This window comes from Erythrolamprus reginae, chromosome Z (assembly GCF_031021105.1).
Source record: "Erythrolamprus reginae isolate rEryReg1 chromosome Z, rEryReg1.hap1, whole genome shotgun sequence".
Lineage (NCBI taxonomy): Eukaryota > Metazoa > Chordata > Lepidosauria > Squamata > Dipsadidae > Erythrolamprus > Erythrolamprus reginae.
The window spans coordinates 101,466,115-101,489,352 of record NC_091963.1 but is presented as its reverse complement, the minus strand read 5'-3'; the positions used below and the strand labels follow the sequence as shown (position 1 = coordinate 101,489,352).

The 23,238-nt window shown below is 39.2% G+C and overlaps 1 protein-coding gene across 3 annotated transcripts in view; it reads right to left on the bottom strand.

Moving 5' to 3' along the window:
* Positions 1-5,318: 5,318 nt before the first annotated feature.
* The window catches only part of ITGB3 (integrin subunit beta 3), a 93,739-nt gene continuing 75,819 nt past the window's right edge, over positions 5,319-23,238 (bottom strand). For 2 of the 3 annotated variants that reach the window (XM_070727991.1, XM_070727992.1), the window contains exons 12-15: positions 19,864-19,964; positions 12,501-12,620; positions 9,069-9,235; positions 5,319-8,375 (exon numbers count right to left, since the gene is read on the bottom strand). In XM_070727991.1, coding sequence (XP_070584092.1) covers positions 8,307-8,375; positions 9,069-9,235; positions 12,501-12,620; positions 19,864-19,964 — 457 coding nt within the window. In that variant the 3' untranslated portion in view covers positions 5,319-8,306. The remainder of the gene's footprint in view (positions 8,376-9,068; positions 9,236-12,500; positions 12,621-19,863; positions 19,965-23,238) is intronic. The other variant, XR_011556872.1, reaches the window with a different exon arrangement.

The window sequence follows — 23,238 nt, the reverse complement described above, 5'->3', positions numbered from 1 at the left end:
TCATTTAATTTACAAAGAATGTTGCTCTGGATTACTTTGAAGGCTGCAACCCAGTGAAACTTCTGGCAATGACCATTATTGTAACTGTGACTAAAGTTCAGTCAGGGATAAACAGAGTAATATACTGTACATGTCACATGGATGTATGACTAACTGCAACATGGCATTTAAGAGACTTGGGTCAGAAAACAAAATGTATCTGCAACTGTGATTTGAATGTCCTCTACAAGCTCCCCTCCCCTATCTGTCATGAAATTAGGCAGCAGAAAACAGCAATTTAGCTTTCTCTAGTTTAGGACTTTTGTTTGTTTGTGTGTTTGTGTGTTTGTTTGTTTGTTTATTGGATTTGTATGCCGCCCCTCTCCACAGACTCGGGGCGGCTAACAACAATAATAAAACAGCATATAATAATAATCCAATACTAAAAACAGTTAAAAAGGACCAGACATACCATGCATAAAATTGTAAGGGCCTAAGGGGAAAGAGTATCTCAATTCCCCCATGCCTGGTGGCAGAGGTAGGTTTTAAGCAGCTTACGAAAGGCAAGGAGGGTGGGGGCAATTCTAATCTCTGGGGGGAGTTGGTTCCAGAGGGCCGGGGCTGCCACAGAGAAGGCTCTTCCCCTGGGTCCCGCCAAACGACATTGTTTAGTTGACGGGACCCAGACAAGTCCCACTCTGTGGGACCTAACTGGTCGCTGGGATTCGTGCAGCAGAAGGCGGTCCCTGAGATAATCTGGTCCGGTGCCATGAAGGGCTTTATAGGTCATAAAATGTACCAGTTAACAGGTATAAATATGAACATGGACATGGGCGAAGGAAATGAATATAAATAAATGGGTACAGTAGAACAGGGAGGGTAGGCACGCTGGTGCGCTTACGCACGCCCCCTTTATGGACCTCTTAGGAATGGCGTGAGGTCCACGGTAGACAGTTTAAGGTTGAAGCTGTGAGGGTTTGGGGACAACAATGGAGTCGGGTAGAGCATTCTAGGCACTGACCATTCTGTTGCTAAAGTTGTATATGCTAAGACTACAGCATCCATCACCCTTAGCTAACAAATCTAGGAAGGGTATAGGTTCCAACTTACACGAGGTCAACAGTTTGGGAAAACTCTGCATATATAATTGGATGCTTTATGTATGATGGTTCTTCAATCATTATATTTGTTCAAGTGCCCAAACTAAAACTACATGGTTCATTTCTGTAATGATCCAACTTCAGCCTAGGTTTCCCTTTTTCATTTCCTGCTAAAAAGTCATGGATCTTGGCATCCCAACCATTTTGGGACCATTTATTACCATGCATGTATATAGCATGCCCACCTACATATATTTTTGTTTAGTATTGATCATGTAATGTATCTTCTATATCCTGAATCTGATCTTTAGTTCTTTAACGCTCACCTTTGTATTGCATTTTCATGTTACGCAGATTACTGCACTTCCACTTTTCTTAGGTTTTCCATTTTATAGACATTATGGTCATTGCTGGTACCCTACAAGTATGATGCTCTAGCTCATTGATGGTGAACCTATGGCACGGGTGCCACAGGTGGCACGTGGAGCCACATGCACGAGCCTTTGCCCTAGCTTAGCTCCAATATGCACATGTGTACCGGCCACTGATATTTGGCTTGCACAGAGGCTCTGGGAGGGCACCTTTGGCTTCTAGAGAGCCTCCAGGGGATGGGGGAGGACATTTTTACCCTCACCTGGTTCTAGGGAAGCAGTTGGAACCTGGGGAGGGCGAAACATGAGCTACTGGACCAGTGATGGGCTACCATAATTTTTACTACCACACTGTGGACATGGCTTATAGAAACATAGAAGTCTGACGGTAGAAAAAGACCTCATGGTCCATCTAGTCTGCACTTATACTATTTTCTGTATTTTATCTTAGGATGGATATATGTTTAACCCAGGCATGTTTAAATTCAGTTACTGTGGATTTATCTACCACGTCTGCTGGATGTTTGTTCCAAGGATCTACTACTCTTTCAGTAAAATAATATTTTCTCATGTTGCTTTTGATCTTTCCCCCAACTAACTTCAGATTGTGTCCCCTTGTTCTTGTGTTCACTTTTCTATTAAAAACACTTCCCTCCTGGACCTTATTTAACCCTTTGACATATTTAAATGTTTCGATCATGTCCCCCCTTTTCCTTCTGTCCTCCAGACTATACAGATTGAGTTCATTAAGTCTTTCCTGATAGGTTTTATGCTTAAGACCTTCTACCATTCTTGTAGCCCGTCTTTGGACCCGTTCAATTTTGTCAATATCTTTTTGTAGGTGAGGTCTCCAGAACGGAACACAGTATTCCAAATGTGGTCTCACCAGCACTCTATATAGCGGGATCACAATCTCCTTCTTCCTGCTTGTTATACCTCTAGCTATACTCAGATTGAGGATTTCTTTTCCCCAAGTGCATTATTTTACATTTGGAAACATTAAACTGCAGTTTTCCATTGCTTTGACCATTTATCTAGTAAAACTAAATCATTTACCATATTACAGACGCCTCCAGGAATATCAACCCTATTGCATACTTTAGAGTCATCGGCAAATAGGCAAACCTTCCCTACCAAACCTTCCCCTATGTCACTCAGAAACATATTAAAAAGAATAAGACCCAGAACAGACCCTTGTGGCACACCGCTTGTAACCTGTCTCTGCTCAGAATACTCACCATTAACAATAACTCTCTGATGTCTATGCTTCAGCCAGCTGCAAATCCATTGAACTATCCAGGGATTTGCTTATGCATTTTGTTTCAACATCTTTCAATGCAAATTGGGTGCTCTGGGGTGGAGCTCCAAAATTTTGCTACTGGTACTGCGTTCCTGAGCCCACCACTGTACTGGGCCCATCAGAAGTTGGGAAACAGGCTGCTTCTGGCCTCCAGAGGGTGGGGGGAAGCTGTTTTCACCCTCCCCATGCATTGAATTATTGGTGTGACCACTCGTGCATGTGTGATAGCACATGCTGACACTCTTTCAGCACCTGATGGGGAAAAGGGTTGCCATCACTGCTCTAGCTTTTTGATGTTTCCCATAAGCTGGGGTAGCTGCCTATATTTCTGATGTAGTCCTACAAAAGGCCTCTAGATGTCACTATCCACCCAACACTAGATTCTGTCTGGCTTCAGCTAAGGGCCTCAAGCTAATAAACGGGCTTGCTAAAAAAAAGGCATCTGAAATGCTAATGAAAAAAAAAGAGCAGCATGTGAGAAATGAGTTAAGTTTCATGATGATCTTCACACACTTTATGACTGCCTGGGAGAACATGGGTTGTGCATTGTGTGGAAGCAGTTCAGATTATTTTTTTTTGTAGTTTTATAATACAGCACAGGGAAATCATAGGAAAGACAAAGCAGTACATAGACATACATGGTACATTCTTGTCACCTTTAATCATCCTGCTGAAAGAAATGATTTGGTTGGAGCACCATAGCAAGGAGAGAAGGGGAAAAAATACACTGTATTTCATAAAATATCTTCTCCTAGACAGCTATAACATGCAAAGGATTCCGTTCTCTTTCTGTAGCTGGCTAACTCTTCCACGTAAGCAATAATATGAGATTATTTTCTCATTTCAGCTAGGGGTGTCTCTATTTCATGTAAAAAAAAATTATAAAGATAAATAAATTATAAATTATAAAAAATTATAAACATAAATAAATTATAATATAATTTATTTTATAAAATAAATAAATATAATGTGATATGCATGGGTTCAGGCTTTATTTCTCATTTTCTTCTAATAAGACAATCTTAATTTAATTTAATTTAATTTATTAGACTTTTAAGCCATCCAACTTCTTGCGGACTCTGGGGGGTTTGAATCGTCTAGCTCAGAGATCTCCAAACTTGGCAAGTTGTAAGACTTGTTGACTTCATGTCCCAAAATTCCTCAGCCAATTACATCCCCTGAGCAGTCTGTGAGTTGAAGTCTATAAATCTTAAAGTTGCCAACTTTGGAGCCCCTTGTTCTAGAGAGATAATAGATGGGAAGAAAGCTAAATTGAAGCTCAGTCCAGAGAAGGCAGAGATATTGCCTATGTAAGGCTCATCTATCCAACTCAGTAGTGTCTGTTCTGTTGTGGAAGGGGGTACATTCCTCCTTCCACAAGAGGGATGCTAACACGAAACTAGCCCTAGAAAATTAAGAGGCCTTGCTGAATGCTTAAGCTGACCTTACCTGGACAAACGTAGCTCTATGACCATTACTCATGCTCTGGTAAAGAAATTTAGAACTCATCTTGGGAAAAATCCAGCCAGCATAGAATTCTGGGAGTTGAAGTCCACAAGTCTTAAAATTGCCAAGTTTGAAGACCTCTGTAACATATGCTTGAACAAATTCAGAGGTAGAAGAAAGCCTGAGAGACAAACTAATCCCATCCTGATTTTTGTTGTTCTTGGTACAAGATGGAATATATAAAGAAAACATGAAAAGGTTTTTTAACCTCCCCCCCCCCCAAGATTGATGTCTGCACTTCGAAATAGACCAGATCACAGGGATTCCAGAAATGCTGCCTTTTTTGTTGTAGAATATGAGAATCTTGAAAGCTGCTCAGTTTTTTTGTCCTCTGTCACATTTTTATAGTACCGTAAATAAAATCAAGGCATATTTAGAGTTTGTTTTTCACACTTCTTTCAGCCCCTCCTTAACGGATCACTGCCTATTGCACTACTCCCCATGATTCTCAGTCCATCCCCAAGGTCAACCCTAAGTTCCTTTACTGATAGTCTCCCAGAATGATGGATTACTGTAAAGAATTAGACAAATTGCTCCTTTGGAAAATGATTGGGAAATTCCAGCAGTTCACAATAGACAGACAGACCATAGGGTTTCACCAATCAAGTTGTATTAAGCCAACTCTTTGGCATCTACACAGGCTATCGGACCAGTTCCAGGCCTAATTTAAAATATGTGTTCAGTCTATGAAACACAAATAACTTGGCAAAAGGACACTGAAAGAACATCTCCTGAGATATTATCCTACTTAGACTCTGAAATTTTCAGCAGAGGCAATGATTCAATCTCCTCTTGAATGGTTACAAAAAAGGAGGGTCGGCTTTTTGGTGATGATACCACTAGGAACTTTAAAAGCAAATGACCGCTGCTATTAATGATGATTTCATATTGAAAATGCTGTGCTATTCTCTGTGTTGGTTTCTGTATTATTTAAATAATTTCTCCTATGACTTATATAGTTCTTGTATTTTAACTGAACTAAAAAAGAACTTCTATCATTTTACAATAAACAAAGGCAATAAAAATAAAATGGACAAAGATTGATTAGACAGGTCAAATAAATTAGTGAATTGAAACTCTTTATTTATGTGTGCCACAGGCACTCTTATACAAATGGCCACATTGGCCTTACTTTTAACCAACACTACTCAAAATAATTCTGCCCTTCATTTTGATCTCAGTTCAGGAAAAAGCAGCCTCACTTCTTAGCTGCTTTCCTTTTCTTTTTAATAACACACACACTTAAGATTCCACAATTTTGAAAATGAGAAAACGTTGACTTTGGGATAAGGGATCTAGAAGAATGACTGTGGGAAATCATAAGAGATATACCTCTAAGTTGTTTCAGTGCAAGTTACCATCCCAGAGAAAATCTTTTTATGGAAATCTTTCTAGTATTTCTAGTAACAAGGTTTTCAACACTTTTTAATAGGAGAATGAATTCTCATTTTCCTAATTACAGAAGCAGCTATTTCTCATGGAAAGGTGCTAGTCTTCAGACACAGAGATCCATAAATGCTACGTATATTTATAGGAAGTGTTAGAGCAGCAAAGGTGCTAATGCAGGTGTAGAAAACAAAAGAGAAAAGGAAAGGCACATTTATATTATTATGCTCCCAAGTTTCAATATGGCCATGAGTCTTTAGATCAGTGATTCTCAACCTGAGGGTCGGGACCACTTTGGGGGTTGAACAACTTTTTCACAGGGGTCGCTTAAGACCATGGAAAAAGACAAATTTCCCATGGTATTAAGAACTAAAGCTTCTATTTTGGCGCCTTGGAACATATTTTTACAATCTGACCAATCAGGCATTTACATTGGGGATGTCCCTCTGACCTTCCTGCCAATCAGCTTAAAGCTCTATTGGGAGAATTGGTGCTAGACTTATGGTTGGGGTCACCACATGAGAAAATGTATTAAGGGGTCACAGGATTAGAAAGGTTGAGAACCACTGCTCTAGATGGAAAGCCAACACTTCGTTCTACCAAATATCTTTAATGCTTTACCTATATTAGAGACTCTATGATGCAAAAGGCCCCAAGAAGTTAGCTAGGTTGTTTCAGCAAGTCCACCCCCCCCCCCACCTGCTTCAGAAAAACTTGAGGGAGAATTTTCTGATCATCTAGGACAGGGGTAGGCATGATTGGCTCAGGAATTCTGGGAGTTGAAGTCCACAAGTCATAGAAGAGCCAACTTTGCCGACCTCTGATCTAGGACACTCACCTAGGTGAGTATTGATTCCCTGAGTGAAAAGCAGGACCTGAGGAGAACTTATCCCAATGCTTTATGTGAAGCAAGTGGCAAATCCTATCTAATATGTCATTTACTGATGAGGAAATTTCTGGCTTTATATGGTGGATGATATGAACGTATGTAGCTATCTTGTATTGTACAGCTAGGCAGCAATGTTTAAACGGCTCACTCTTGTTGGATAACAGATTTCTAAACTGACATACTGATGATTAAATATGGGATGTCTGGTATGTGAAACATGTTCTATACATGAGCTACATTTTCTTCCCAAACCTCCCCCATGAAGATCAAGTAGTTATATACTTATGTACTTAGGTGTTGGTGTATATACATTGCATTAAGGATTTTAAAATTACAGTTTGTTGACTAGAATCATAGGCTGTAAGATGTGAAAGGCCCTTTGGGCATCATCTAGTGCAACTCCATATCCCAGTGCTATTTCTACAGAAAATACCAAATTGCAGTAACTCGGTTTATATACAATATCAATACTGTGAATGAATTTGTACATGATGCTAAGCCAATAACAAGAATTCCACATTAGAACTTATCATGTGTGAACCCTGCTAAGATACTAATGTTGTGTGAAATATTATTTAGGAGGAATATAATCTGAGCCAGAGACCTAGAAATATAGGAAGTCAGCATACAAAAAGGAATTAATGCAGATTGCTTTTTTTCTCATTGGAGAAAGCAAATAATCTATAGTACCAGGAACTGTTTCTTTCTAAAAATTAAAAGCAAGGAAATTATTATATCATAGTTTTGGAATAAGGGTAACAAAAAGAATAGTCTAACAATATTGGAACTCTGATGCCATATGTATTTGAAAATGTATTTTTCTTTAAGCCTCCAATAGAACATGTCTTATTTCTGAATTCATTTGGAAGCTCAGGTTTGCAATTGCATTGACAGCAAAATAGAAGTGGACAGGTCCCTAAGTCTCACAATGAACTCCCTTTCCTTGGGTGTCAAAATCTGGCCTGTGGGACTGGCCTGGAAATAGCAAAACATCAGCCCCGCGGTACCTCTGGCAGCCAAAATGGGGCACAGGAATCCTGGTGCGGCCCCTCACCCTGTTTTGGCTGTCAGGGTACTGCAGGAGGCATCCATCCTATCTCCCCTTGCTCCTCCTGCTGGCCCTCACAAAAATCCAGTTTGACAACCCTGCTGTATTCCCTCCCCCTACGCTATGTCTATTAGGAGCAAGGATTTTTGAAGGAAACCCTGATTCCTTGCATGTTCTCTGTTAGACAGCAGTGTTCAAAGTGTAATGGAGGACTTTGAGCACACTACTGTCTTGGCCAACCCAATCAGTGTCTTGAATGTTTGGAAAGGTAAAGGAAAGGGGCAGTAGCAACAGCACAAGCAACCAGCTGAACCCCTGGAAACGTTGCCTGGTTGAGGGACTTTGGGTTCAGCTTGCAATGGATTTACATATCATGGAGCTCCTCTACCCTAAATTTCACTAGTTTATCTTATAAAGCTCAATAATCACGACCCCTGATTTTGTTCAGATATAATCTTCTCTTAACCCTGGATTTATGCAGTGCTGTTCATACTGAAGAGCAAGTCCTGCTTTCTTCTTCAGTACACGAGTCCAGGCCATAGCCTTGGGCAAGCTGAGGTAAAAAAAAGAGAGTCTTGGAAGAATCACAGTGCAGATACTTTCTTGTGACAGCAGAACAATGAAGGCTCTTGAGCAATGGCTGTTTTGTTTGTTTGTTTGTTTCCCACACCCATAACAGAGACAGTTCTGTAAACATGAGTGGAGAAGACCTTGGAAGACTGTAATCTCACGAATTCCCACGGTATGTAATGTTGGTAAAGGTGGAGGTAGCTCCTTTGTACAGGGGATTGTTGGCCTAAAAGACAAAACAGATACATGTTGAGAAATATATACTTTTATATATTTTTAAGTTTTTAAATTGTATTAATTGGATAATTTGTATTACTATGTTTTCTACATATGTTGTGAGCCGTACAGGGGCGGCATAGAAATCCAATTAATAAAATAATAATAATAAATAAATACTTGGCAACTGATTATCAGTTGCCAAGTCATCCTAGTAACTTAAAATAAGATTCTTTAATAGGGTGAGGTGATTCCTGGTGCTCTCAAAAGCCATAACTCCAAAATTATTTAAGAAGTTGCAACAAGCATATAGGTCTATGGTGAAATTGTATATGTCCTAGAAAGATGTTAAAAAGGGGGGGGGGGGTATTGCTCCATAGTGTGTGTGTGTGTGTGTGCATTTTCATAATCACTTCTGCGCAACCATTAACCAATAAAACAAAGGAGAGGGCAGGAAATGCTGATGCAATGACATTCAGGCATCCGTTTTTTCCCTACAACATACGTACTATTGAGAGAATGCTAACAAAATACCCTCAAGGTACAATAAAACTGATATATATTGCAGTGTGGATGATTCAGAATCAACAGTAGACTGCTATGTCAGGGAAATAAAATAATAAATCATTGCAACTTTCCCTCCTCTTACGATGAAGCAAAATATTTTCTCTCTGTCCCTTTACACTCTTCTGGTATTTCTTACCGTGTCCCATCTAGCCCTGGCACGCTCTTCTTCAAATTTGGCGAATTCTCGTCTGTCATGGATGGTAATAAGCAGTTTCCAGATGAGCAAAGCAGCCAAGCCAATAAGTAAAATGGCTCCGGTTACAGAAAGGAGAACTACCAAGACATCAGGTCCCTTGGGACAATCTGTAGAAAACATTTGTATCATAAAACACAATTGCAAAAGTATAAATTACCATTAACTGCTTAACTTTAGTTCACCTAAAGAGCCTTCCCTGGGGGGCCCCAGCCTCTGGAATCAGCTCCCCCCAGAGATTCGCACTGCCCCTACCCTCCTCGCCTTTCGCAAGAGTCTTAAAACTCACTTCATGTCACCAGGCTTGGGGCAATTAGGTCATGGCCCCCTGGCAAATGAACATGATGTATGGTTGAGAACTGAATCTGTATGATTGATTTTTAATATATTGGGATTTTTATGTAGTTTTACTTTTATGTAGTTTTAATTAATTAGATTTTTCTTTGTATTTTATCATTTTATATTATATGCTGAAAGCCGTCCTGAGTCTTCAGAGACTACAAATCAGACAAACAAACAAATCCATGCATTTGATCAAGCTGTTATGCCAAGCTGTTGGATTTATGAATATATAACTAGTCAAAAACTACTGCAAGACTTATTTTGCGTCTTTTGGAGTGCTTGTTCTCTAATTCTGTGCCATGAATACCTGACACATAATTGTTATGGTGGGAAAGATGGATGTTTTGTAGCAAGAATGAACCATTTATAAAAACTCTTTGTGCTCAGCTTACATGTCAGCCTTTCCTTCATGCTAAGTGGTAGCTAATAGGAATAAATAACCCATCAGTGGCTTTCAAATAGCTGCATAATTATTCAGGATTTAGCCTGACGTATGATTCAAATATATCAATTTTACAAAATGTTATTCTGGAGCCATCTGCTCTTCAGCCTAAAGGGATCATTATAGAGTAGTTTGACAAAAAAGAAAGCATATCTTTGATCTGATCTTCTAAACATCCAACTTTGATATTAGCAAATACTTTCTGACAGTAAAGTCAATAGAAAAGAAAAAAAATATGTCCAAGATGACAGAAGCACATATTTCCTGTGAGAATTTAAAGCGGAATCAGGGAAATCATTTATTTTCAAGGAGCCAGGAAAACCGCAGGTCCCAACAGCTTGCATCCTATCAAGCCAGTTTTGACAAATCAATTTCTTCCATCATTTCATTTCCAGAAATTTTTCTAGTTTCTGAAATATCTCCTACTCTCCTCCTAACTACACCATTCTTTTAAATATCCACTTAAAGGAAAGAGAAGGTTTAAAGGCCCCAGGCTATGATAGGAAGTGCGGCAGCTTTTGTGGTTTCCCCATGAGATATTAGCTGGATTCATATGGCTGTCCGAGGAGGTCTGGCTAAGCTCCTTCAAAATCTGCCTTGAGACTCCATCGTTGTCAACCTTCTAAGTGCAGTCTGAGTCATTCGCCAAGTTAATACCCTGTGGTGAGGGTATATCATTTATTGCATGCTTTTGGCAACTAATGAAAGCTTTATCACCCTCTTTGGGTTTGGAACACACTCCTTGAAGGTTTCTAGTGTCCCCTTCATGCTTGCAAGCACGCAGAAAGAGATATTGTCTTATTGGAGTTTCTGGCAGAGTCAGTGTCTGTGATCCTGTTTGCTCATCTCTCAGCAAGCAGAGACAGGACTCACATTTAGTCACTTAAGCCAAATATCAAAGCAGACAAATCCAGCAGCTGGCTTAAAAAAAAAACATTTTCAACTGTGAATGACAGATGATGTTTTTAATTCTGAACTGAAAGTTGCGAGATTGAAACACTGCTCTTTATATTCATGTTTAACTAAAATAGTGTTGCAATAACAATGTAGAATCCTGCCATCTTTATAAATTATTGAAATCAGACATACTGCTTAGGTAATTTTTTAAAAAAGTATCTCATAATTCATATATTTTTCCCCCCAATATGAGTTCAGGTTGGAGAATGAGAATGAGAATGATCTACCTTGCTGTCCTAAGGTAAGGAGAAATAGGCCCATCCAAAAATTTCTAGTGATTAATCTCTTTCTGAATTGATTGGCCACAATTAATGATTGGATCTGTCTCCTCCTAATCCTTTCGTTCTGCATATGTTAATATATGAACCATTCCTATGTATTGTTTTCACATGATTGTGTACCTGTCAAAAAAAGTAACCTGAATGGAAAATTGTGAGTTTATTAATTTCTAAAGAGATATCAAGGATCTTTCCTCCCTGCTTTTGGAAGGAAAAAGTTGGGAAAAAACTAATTTTATAAAGAAATAACTGCCCATTGATGCCTTTCATCTTTAAAAAATTCCAGTGAAAATGGGGATGGGGAAAGCTGGGGCTGCAAAAAGGAAGGTAGGATGTCAACTACTTCTTATCTTATTATAATATGAACCACTTTTGCTTTTTTTAATTCATGTTGAGATTGTACAGTTATGTCCATAGTCAGTTTTAAAGGTATTTAATACACTGAAAACCAAATTATTTCATCCCATGTCTCAGACAGAATCTAGGTTTTTCCATAGCCATATTTTGTTCTCAAATAAAGTACCTCTAAGCATGAATTTAAGAAGCTCACTTGTCACCAGTGTTCCCTCTAATTTTTTGGGGGGGGTGGACGGAAAAGTATAGTGTCTGAGCGGCAGACCCTTTGGGACTGGGCGGCACAGAAAGAATAAATGAATGAATGAATGAACGAACAAACAAACAAACAAACAAACAAACAAATAAAAAACCCACCCTGTTTTGCCTCAGATAATTTCAAAATAAAATATTGTACTGTGTGTCTATAACAGTGAGCTCATAATAGGGCAACTCTATCAATATCAAAATGCCACTTAAATAGTTGAGCTAGTTTCAAACTAGATTTTGATTTTCTTTCTCTCTTCCTTACTCCCATTCTTTTTCTTTCTCTTTTCCTTCCTCTCTTTTTTCTATCTGTTTCTCTCTCTTCCTCTCTTCCTCTCTCTCTCCTTCCCTCTCCCTCTTTCCCTCTCGGCTTCTGGGCAGGTTTGGAAAACTCTGAGTTGATGATGATTTCTAAGTGAGCGATTGCTCACTGCTCAGCTTAGAGGGAACTATGATTGTCACTATAATAATCTCTCTCACATACTCCAAATTAATATGGAATACCAAGCTGAGTTCTGGCATTCTCATCCTGCAAAGCAGTGAAGGGCTACCAAAATTTTTACTACCCAACTGTGGGCATGGCTTATGCAGGATGCCCTGCATTTTCTTTCAACATCTTTCGGTGCAAATGTGGGCACTCTGGAGTGGAGCTCCATTTTCCCTAACCCCCTACACCCCATCCGGGCAGTAGCCCACCCCTGCTACAAAGTATTAACTCCAAAATGAAGACTTATTTTAGTGGCCCTTGGCCCTCACCTGGTTCCTCAATGACATAGAGGATAGATTTGCCACTTGAATCCTCGTAATATTGGAAGTACACTACACAATCTTTCTCATCCTTGTATGTACAATTCACAGCATCTTTCCCCTTGTCTCCTGCAGAAGAAAACAAAGGAAAGAACATTTAGTTTCCTGACACTATTCAAGAAATTGTTAGCATTTAGATCTAGAGATGTCGCTAGTCATTAAAGAAACAGGGTGACTTTGACACATCTCACCAGCTATGTAAAGACTGTTTTGCCCATTATCATTGATCCATGTGGCACATCACATTTTGTATCTGCTATTCTCAAAAGAAGTGTGAAAATATAAAATGCTTTTTTCCTCAAAAGAAGTGTAAAAATATAAAATATATTTTTTTTAAAAATCTCTTCTCAAGTTGCAGATCTTCAGCCATCATTCACTTCTCCCAAAGTGATGGGCCCATTAGGGTGCTTAGCCTATGGTCCAATTAAATTCAAATATATTCCTGTGTGCTATTAGAATAGCCGATATGGTTGGTACCGTACTAACATCAAGGATTCCAGTTTTGCTGCAAAATATGAAGCTGACTTAATAGGATCAGCCTCAATTTTTTCTTCTGTTCTGGAAAGCTAGGCTAGCTTTCTGGTTTTCCAATAAGCAGGCTAAAAATGAAAAAAGTTAAGAGCAGAGCAAAATTCTTAGGAAATTATATTTGTTATACAGTGTACTTTCTAGCAGCAATAATTGTGGATGCTTCATCAACATTTTAATTTTATACAGTAATATTTTATATTTTATATATATATTAATGTTTACACTTTGTATTCTTATACAGGCTTAACAAAATAAATAAATAAATAAAAATAGATAGAGTAAGACATTATTAAGAAACGTTCAATATGTGGGGGGTGATATACCTGAAGAAGAAAAAGCCATGCATATCAGCCACAAGCAAATGTTACACCGTTATTTATTTAATCCAGGAATATAACCAGAACATAAACATTTCACTCTTGGTGAGGTTATTTTTTTTCTTAATTGCTGTAGCACTGTGGTCTAATTCCTAACTTTTAAAACCTTTCTTGACTAATTAACATGTAGCTGAAGGGGACTGATTGACTGCTTCCTACAGGCAGTTAAAATGCTTGTAAATTTACTTCTTGATACAGCCTCCTTTTATTTTAATCTTTATCAGCTAATTAGTACTGTTTTATTTTTAGCAGGCTTCTCAGGCATTTTCTTGTAGACTAGACCATTTATCTGGATCCATTACCAGTTGGTTTCAGGCTGGTTTCTAGCATGGAAGTTGCCGGAGCTGCTTTAATGAATAACCTTTTGTTGGAGATAACAACCAATGTATTTGGATGGCTGCCAGTTCCATTTCCAGCCTCCTACGTACTGCTCTGGTATCCAGTCATTGGATTTTAGGTGGTTCTGCTTTTTAAAGCCAAGACAGCTTGTATTAAAGGCTATTCACAACTTAATCATGGAAGGGAGCCAACTTGATATGTTCAATCAAGATTTGTTTTTTGGGCATGGGGAGTTGGGGTATTCTTCTCTGAAATGTGCCCACCTAGGTTTGGGTATGGCATCAGGTATTGTCAGCTTTGAGGGGCAGACCAGACAGGAAATGCAGTCAGAAGAGCTAATTATATTTGTAAAACTATATTAACATTATCTTGCATGACCTAAAGTACATCCCTCCCTCCCTTGCCCACAGAGTGTGAAAGAAGAGAGAAAAGCCTTTATTGATTGTTTCATGACAATGGAAACAGTGAAACTAAATATTTATTCGCCCTTATTGTTTTCACACATTATTGGCTGGTGATCTTATTTAAGTGACCAACTGATTGTTAGGAAAGAAGGGAGTAGGAGAGTAGAAACAGAGGTGGACTACATGTGATTTGCAAGAGTTCAGGATAATCTCCAGCGTGCATAAGCCCACCATTGTGCCTACTATCCCTGTCTTACTATCCTGTTGTCCAAATTTGCATATATATATGTAAATATATATATACTGTATATATAAACATATGAAGATCTTGGCATATTCGGGTTTCTTCCCGTGTAAGTGTCAGACATTTCTGGCAATGTTTCAACAAGATCCCACTCGGCGTCTTCAGGCTGGTGCTTTTGTCCTTGTGCTAGGGTGAACAGTGTGTGTGTATATATATGCCGCTCACTCCAAATGGACTGAGTGGCTAATACCTACATGGTTTTATTTATGTTTATACCAGACCTACGCTGTAGAATGCTTTTGAATGTTTGACTTTTAAATATTTAGCTTTTTAAAAATATTTTAAATCAATTGTTTTGTTAATTAGATTTAGAAGTACAGTACAGTATTTGTATTTTTATTGAAATGTTGTAAGCCACCCTGAGTCCAAAGAGAGGGGTGGCATATAAGTCCAACAAACAAACAAACAAACAAACAAACAAACAAACAAACAAACAAACGCCTATCATCTTGTACACCTTTTGACAACTAAATAAATAAAAATAAATATGTTTCTGTGCAATACAGAGAATCCCCAAATCCTACTCCTGGCTGGCCCCACCCTCCCTAGCTCTCCTAGAAATCCCCATACAGTCCAGGTAAGGGCAGGGCACACATGAAGACTCAGGCAGGGTGAAAAATAGGCCTACCAGAACATGCTACCACCATAGTGCAGGAGATTGAGTAGGCCATGCTCCCCATGGCCATTCCCATCCAGTTACCAGGCAGAGAACCCCTTGCTAAAAATTTTGAAGCCTGCCCCTAAATAGGAAGCACCTACAAAGCCATTGTGAGATCTATTCCAGATATTGAGCTGAGGTGGCATAGCAGGTAGAGTATAGCACTGCAGACCACTAAAGCTGACCGTAGATCTGTAGGTCAGTGGTTCAAATCACAGGGTCAAGGTTGACTCAGCCTTCCATCCTTCCAAGGTGGGTAAAATGAGGACCCGTATTGTGGGCGTAATATTCCGGCTTTGTTAAAAAAGTGCTATTGCTAACATGTTGTAAGCCACCCTGAGTCTAAGGAGAAATAATGGAATGAATGAATGAATAAATGAATGAATGAATAAATAAATAAATAAATAATTCAGATAAAGTTGCTCTGAGTGTTAGGCAGCCTATTAATCAATCAATCAAATAAATGAATAATTTGGGGAGCCATCTCTGCCATCAATTCTGTCCATCACATGAGGCTGCACAGGGTTGGCAAGTTCTGCTTCCTTCTCTGACCAAGGAGGCATATTTTCTCTGCTGTGACACCTGATCTTTGGAATGAGCTTCACCAAGGGTTCTAAGAGTCCTGAGTCTTTTGGTCTCCAGTATTTCTGTTAAGACCTGCTCGCCTGTGCATTTGGGCCAGGGTGGCAAATGAAACTATTCTGTAACGCGTGAGCATAATTTTATTGTTTGACCTCAATTATGGGCTTATATTTTTGATTTTGTTGTTTGTGGCAGGCTATCTCTGTATTTATTCTTTTTTTAAAAAAAGAAGTATATTTTGGATGTCATCCAAAGCTACAAATTATAAGAAAGGCAACTTTACAAATCTTTTGATTATTATTATTTAAATAATACCTCCTGTGGCACCAGATCAATTTTCAGTAATTTGTAGTATATAGGGACACTAGAAAGAATGCAGAGAAGAGCAACAAAGATGATTAGGGGACTGGAGGTTAAAATATTTGAAGAATGGTTGCAAGAACTGGGTATGTCTAGTTTAATGAAAAGAAGGACCAGGGGAGACATGATAGCAGTGTTCCAATATCTCAGGGGTTGCCACAAAGAAAAGGGAGTCAGGCTATTCTCCAAAGCACCTGAGGGTAGGGCAAGAAGCAATGGGTGAGAAGGAGAGAAGCAACTTAGAACTAAGGAGAAAATTCCTGACACAACAATTGATCAGTGGAACAGCTTGCCTCCAGAAGTTGTGAATGCTCCAACACTGGAAGTTTTAAAGATGTTGGATAACCATTTGTCTAAAGTAGTGTAGGGTCTCCTGCCCAAGCAGGGAGTTGGACTAGGTCTCCAAGGTATTTTCCAACTGAGTTGTTGTTGTTGTTGTTGTTGTTGTTGTTGTTGTTGTTGTTGTTGTTGTTGTTATTATTATTATTATTATTATTATTATTATTATTATTATTATATTATGTTATCTTTCAAAATAGTTTCTGGAGGTGGAAATTGATGGAACAGTGACCTAGCTATGAAATCCAAAGATAAAAGGCTACAAGATCCTTTATTTTAAAAAAAGTTTTAAATTCTTATTTCTGCTGCAATTTAACATCTATAGGGGGAATTGATGTGACAGCAGTGTTCTATTTTTCCTTAATTATGAACAAGATATGCTGGTGAGAGTTTTCTAATATTAAAAAAAGAAATAGTAATTGCCCAAAACAAGCTACATATGCAAAATGCCCCTCCTTGATGAAAAAGACGAAATTTTTCGCTATTATGTAAAAAATCAAAGAGAAACAGAGCTCTGCTAAGAGAGTTTGTCTATTTATAGGTGTCTCCTTTAAAACAGAGTTCTTGCTTGAATTATTGTGTTAAAACCTTATTTTTTTTATAATGTTGAATACTCTAAGATTAACTGCTTCCAGCCCAGTATGCAAGGACCAAACGTTTAATATCCTATCATTTGGAAATGGAATTACACACACACACACACACACACACACACACACACACGTGTGTATTTGTATATGCATATCCTGTTTTCCCCAAACTAAGACATCCCCTGATAATAAGCCCAAACAAGCTAAAAAATAGAAGACAGAGTCTTATTTATGGGGAAACAATTTGTGTGTATGTGTGTGTGTGTGTTTACGTATATACCCTGTTTCCCCGATAGTAAGACACCCCCGATTGTAAGACGTATCGGGGGTTTCAGGGGGGTCGGCTAATATAAGCCGTACCCCGAAAGTAAGACATATGTCTTACTTTCGGGGAAACACGGGGGTATTGCTGGGGGGGGAGCCCGATGACGTCGCTTCCAAGCTCCCCGCGCGCCCTTCGCCTCGCCGCGGTGCCACCGCCTCTTCCCCGGCTTGGCAAAGCGAAGGACGGCGCTGGTCCAAAGCGAGCCGAGTGGGCGGCGGCTTGCAGCGAAGGCGCTCGTCCCAGCAACCGAGTCCTGCCGAGGCTCGGCTGCAAGTGGCCAGCGAGGCCGACCGGCTCCGAGGCGAGTGGCCGGAGCTGCGCCCTCCTTCGCCTGCCTTCTTTCCGGCAGGCAGGTGGGGCTGCCCAACTGCGCAGAGCGGCTCCTCCCCTCCAGACACACGCTTCCCCGACACGCGTCTGCGGCTCCACGCGTGCCCGCCGCTTGGAGCCCTGAGGTTGAACTTGGAAAAGGGCTCATGAGGCACCTGTCCCGTGGCTGCCCTTCTGGACTCTGGGGAGATGCCTTCGGGAACGCGACCCTTTCAATTTTTTTCCAATGTAAGACATACCCCGAAAGTAAGACGTAGTGGGGCTTTTGGGGGTAAAAAGAAAGTAAGACACTGTCTTACTTTCGGGGAAACACGGTATATACAATTCTCATAAGGCAGAAGCCCTGAATAGGCATGGTTTATTATTTAGGTAGCTGGGACTGAAACTGAGTTCAACATCACAGGCAGTCTTCACCATACAACCATAACTTACACAAATGGCTGGGGGGAAAATGACAAAACATAATGACCTGAAACCAAATATATTTTTGTTGGGCATTCTACCTGTTAGATTTGCATAACAAAAGGAGATTTGAGTTCAGTAGCAATTAAAGGCTTTATTGTACCTCCACTGTAGTCTCCAAGCAAGCCACTTTTAAGAACTTACCTTGGAGGAGGCTGACTTCTGATAGCCATTCAAAACTGCCACTTGCGGCTGGCCAATCAACAAGCAGCATGTAAATTTTGAGTAGCATATTATGTATGCAATACTACCAGAAAAATATGATTAAAAGACTGCATATTTGATTCTGCATACACTAAATGCAACTAGAATTGTATTCGCACAACAATGTGTGAAAAGTGATGAGATCCTGGCTGAAGGGAATGTATTACTAGATTGTGCAGAAATGGATAGATTAACAGTTGCTATTAAGAATACAGAAGAAACAATATTTTTTGATATGGGACATATTTTATCAATGTCTAGATAATAGAAACAGAAGTTAGAAAGGAGGAGATATAAATGGAGGAAATGGTATAAAGGAGAGCTGCTAAAGAAGATGATGTTATATATTAATTATGAATTTTACCATATCATTGTTATTGTAGTATCAATATGATGGTGATGACCTAACTAAACAAAGATATATAAATGTGACTATCTAAACATAATTGTACCCAGGATACATATTCTTTGATGAAAATCAAATGTTACATAAGTAAAACAGATAAAACATGAAATATACAACCATAACTGAGGTTAAATTTCCATTGCTATGCGATGTGACTTTTAAGTAAGACCTCATGTGACCATGCCTAATTTTACAACCTTTTTTTTTGCCATAGTGATTAAACTAATAATTTGGTTGTTAAGCAAGTCTGGCTCCTCCACCCACTCCAATGACTTTGCTTGTGAGAAACTAGCTGGGAAAGTAAAAAATGGCAATCATAAGATCTTGGGACACCGTGACCCCATAAATATCTGCTACCTACCAAGCACCTGGATTGCAATAGTGTCATCATGGGGACACTGTGTCAGTTGTATGTCCAAAGGCAGGTCATAACTAGTGATGAGCGAACTAAACCCGCACAATTCAGGTCTGTACCGAATTTTGTGCTGTTCGGTATGCCGAACATGAACCCGAACTTTTTCAAACTTTGGGCAAAGTTCAGGGTTGTGTTCGGCGTTCAGAGCTTTGACGTCACCGGCAGGTTGCTAAGGACGTCAAGGTGATCACTTCCCGGATTCCATGGAATCTAGGAAGTGATCACCTTGGTGTCCTTAGCAACCTGCCGGTGACGTCAAATCTCCACCCCCGGAATCTCTTTGTGGGAGGGATTCCCCGTTCGGGTTTGGTTCGGGTTCAGCTAAATTTTGCGTAAAGTTTGTCTGAACTTGCCGAACCCGAACACCGTTGGGTTCGCCCATCACTAGTCATAACTCACTTTTTTCAACCTCAAGTGTGCAAAACCGTAATTTTGCACAGTCGCTAAACAAATGATTGTTAAGTCAAGGACTTCCTATATCTCAAACAGGTAATATTCCCAGCTTAACTTTGGCTTTGCCATTGGAGATCTAAATCCTCTCCCTGGTACAAGTACCTTCCTTTAACTTAGCAACTGAATCATCTGGAAATTTTCTGAAAAGGGAGGAGGAGGAAGAGAAAAGGAATTTAGAAGAAAACAATGGTTTTTGCAAAAAAAAACCCCACCCTGCCATAATTTTTACATACCAAGTTCCTGCACCAACTCAATCTCATCCCGGCAAATGCGGTTGCAGGTGTCTTGTTCTATCAGGATTCCTCTCTCAAACTTCTTGCATTCCACACATTCCCTGTGTGGAAGAAAGAGTCATGAGCAAGGAGAACAGGGAGCAATAGTTATTATTGCTGCCATGTCCCATCCCTATAAAACCAGGAAATTGAGGTCTTCTCTCTAGCCTAGGTCTCCTCCTGCTCTCACATGCCTATGATGTCTTACTCTGTTACCTGTTAGTTTCCTGGTTGCATATGACTAGATGGAGCATGCATTTTGTTTTACTGAGGATGCACGCTTTCTTTGAAGGGCTACCTAAGCAAACCTGATCACAGAACGTTTTGAAAGAACATACGAAATCTGTGTATTACATCGCAATAGCATTTGCACAGCAGTAAACACAATTTTCCTCCTTCTCTGTATGGTTAGATATCCCTAAGGTACAGTTAAGTTATTACTTCTAAATGTGCACCATAATATATAGTTCAAATTGTTGTTTTTGCTGCTGCTGTTGTTCCATGAGTCCTAGGCTCTTGGTTGGAATAATTGAAAGCAACCCAATTGAAAAATTGTGATATCTCATGCAATAGTTACAGTAATTAAAATACAGTAGAGTTCCTGCCATACTTGCTTCATTTTATTGCTTTATTAGTTTTATCATAGAAAACCTGGGAGAGAAGCAGTGTATTGAAATGAAGATGTGAAATGCAATAGGCATGTAGAGAATGGCTACCAAGTTCAAAAAGAATTATAGAAGAGAAAGCTCAGAACCGGAAGCTCTGAACCACTTCGAACAGATGAATTGTTTCATTTTAGATTTACAAGTGAGTTGCAACTTTTTTTAAAATTCTAGAACAATTTGTACTATTGGACTGGGGTGGTGAAAAGCCATGATTCCTGAAGAATTAAGAGCAACAAAGGAAAACAATATCCATTGTTTTCAAAGGAAAACAATATCCAGTTCACCTTTATGGCTTAACATTGTTTACTGACATTATTATCTCACTTTCCCCCCAACCCATAAACACCATTAACAAAATAGATGAGCTTATGGGGGGAAAAAACATAATGGAAGGATAGCTTATAGGAGAATGAGAATTATAGCAAATACAATGAAAAGGTCTGGGTCAGAGAAATCTAGGTTGGGAATAAAAAAAAGGTTAGCAATAAAGAATGAAAAGAGTTATTCCCTCGTTGTCTCTTCTGGTACTCAAAAATGGCAATTCACGTTCCTGAAATAAGCATGCAAATTTCAGAATAAAATGAAAATGCTGCACTTGAACAGCGTCAAACTACAGATAGTCAAATTTCAGGTATTAATTTGGGGTAAATGGCATTATAAATTTGCATTAATAGGTGGTCCTCATTTAACATAAGCCCTCTTTAGTGATCCTGCAAAGTTAGGATGCTGCTTAAATTTTACAACTAGTTATTAGAAACATAGAAACATAGAAGACTGACGGCAGAAAAAGACCTCATGGTCCATCTAGTCTGCCCTTATACTATTTCCTGTATTTTATCTTACAATGGATATATGTTTATCCCAGGTATGTTTAAATTCAGTTACTGTGGATTTACCAACCACGTCTGCTGGAAGTTTGTTCCAAGGATCTACTACTCTTTCAGTAAAATAATATTTTCTCACGTTGCTTTTGATCTTTCCCCCAACTAACTTCAGATTGTGTCCCCTTGTTCTTGTGTTCACTTTCCTATTAAAAACACTTCCCTCCTGAAGCTTATTTAACCCTTTAACATATTTAAATGTTTCGATCATGTCCCCCCTTTTCCTTCTGTCCTCCAGACTATACAGATTGAGTTCATGAAGTCTTTCCTGATACGTTTTATGCTTAAGACCTTCCACCATACTTGTAGCCCGTCTTTGGACCCGTTAAATTTTGTCAATATCTTTTTGTAGGTGAGGTCTCCAGAACTGAACACAGTATTCCAAATGTGGTCTCACCAGCGCTCTATATAAGGGGATCACAATCTCCCTCTTCCTGCTTGTTATACCTCTAACTATGCAGCCAAGCATCCTACTTGCTTTTCTTACTGCCTGACCACACTGCTCACCCATTTTGAGACTGTCAAAAATCACTACCCCTAAATCCATCTCTTCTGAAGTTTTTGCTAACACAGAACTGCCAATGCAATACTCAGATTGAGGATTCCTTTGCCCCAAGTGCATTATTTTACATTTGGAAACAGAAACATTAAACTGCAGTTTCCATTGCTTTGACCATTTATCTAGTAAAGCTAAATCATTTACCATATTACAGACCCCTCCAGGAATATCAACCCTATTGCACACTTTAGAGTCATCTAAATGGACAATTGCAGCACCTCTAAGGAGCTGTAGATACTGTTTGCGCTTTTCACAGATGGCTTCTGAACGGCAGTCAATGGAGAAGCAGTCTGAAAGGCATAAGTCTTTTTCATAGGATGTCTCACTTAATAATTGTGAATGGTTTGCTTAATCACTGTAGCATTAAGGTCATAAGACTTTTATGATTGTGTCTGAAGACTATGTGTATGCACTTGCCCATCTTCGTTGATGCCAAATTTGCCATAGTAATCTGCGAGAAATGACTTGACTCCCCATAGCAGTCATTAAAGAATCATATTGACTTTTAAATATCCTGCTCTGCCACTGAAACTCTTTGTTTCCTGAGGAAACAAATGGCTATATACTTTATTGTGCTGAAGCATGAGCCCAGTGGAGATGACATATGGAACAGGAAGTGATAAGTTATCAGTTTCAGTTAAGGCATGGGCTACAGTCAGCCTCGAGGTCATATAAATAGAAACCTGTGCATAAAAGGGAGTGGAAAGAAGAAGCAGAATTAAAAATTATTTCCCACTTTGAACAGAAAGAATAATACAAAATCTTCATGAATAGGGGCACTAAAAAACTATGCTGACTCCAGTTGTAACTGCAACAGAATTACTCTAAAAATTTTGTACCAACAAGAAATAAACAAGTGACAACATTCAGCACCCAGTGATTATTAAAGCTGTGAATCAGTGTGCAGAATACGGTTTCCTATCAATTAAAAAGAGCCAAATGTAATCCAGTGGGGAACGTGACACAGGCCGGTAGACATGGAACAGGAAACAGAAAGAGAAAATAATGAGCATTCAGATTCATCCAGAGGATAAACAGACATTTTAAAAAATGAATACATGTCTACAAGTGCTCATAAGATAATGATTCTGATTCAGCAGGCATAATTAAGAGATGGGAAAACCCAAAGTAAGAATCAGGTGATCAAAACCCTTTTCTCACATAATCTGGCTGTCAGCTCAAGTCTTATGCAAGGTCAGTAGATGTGGTAGTAAGCTATGGTGGGAGTCAA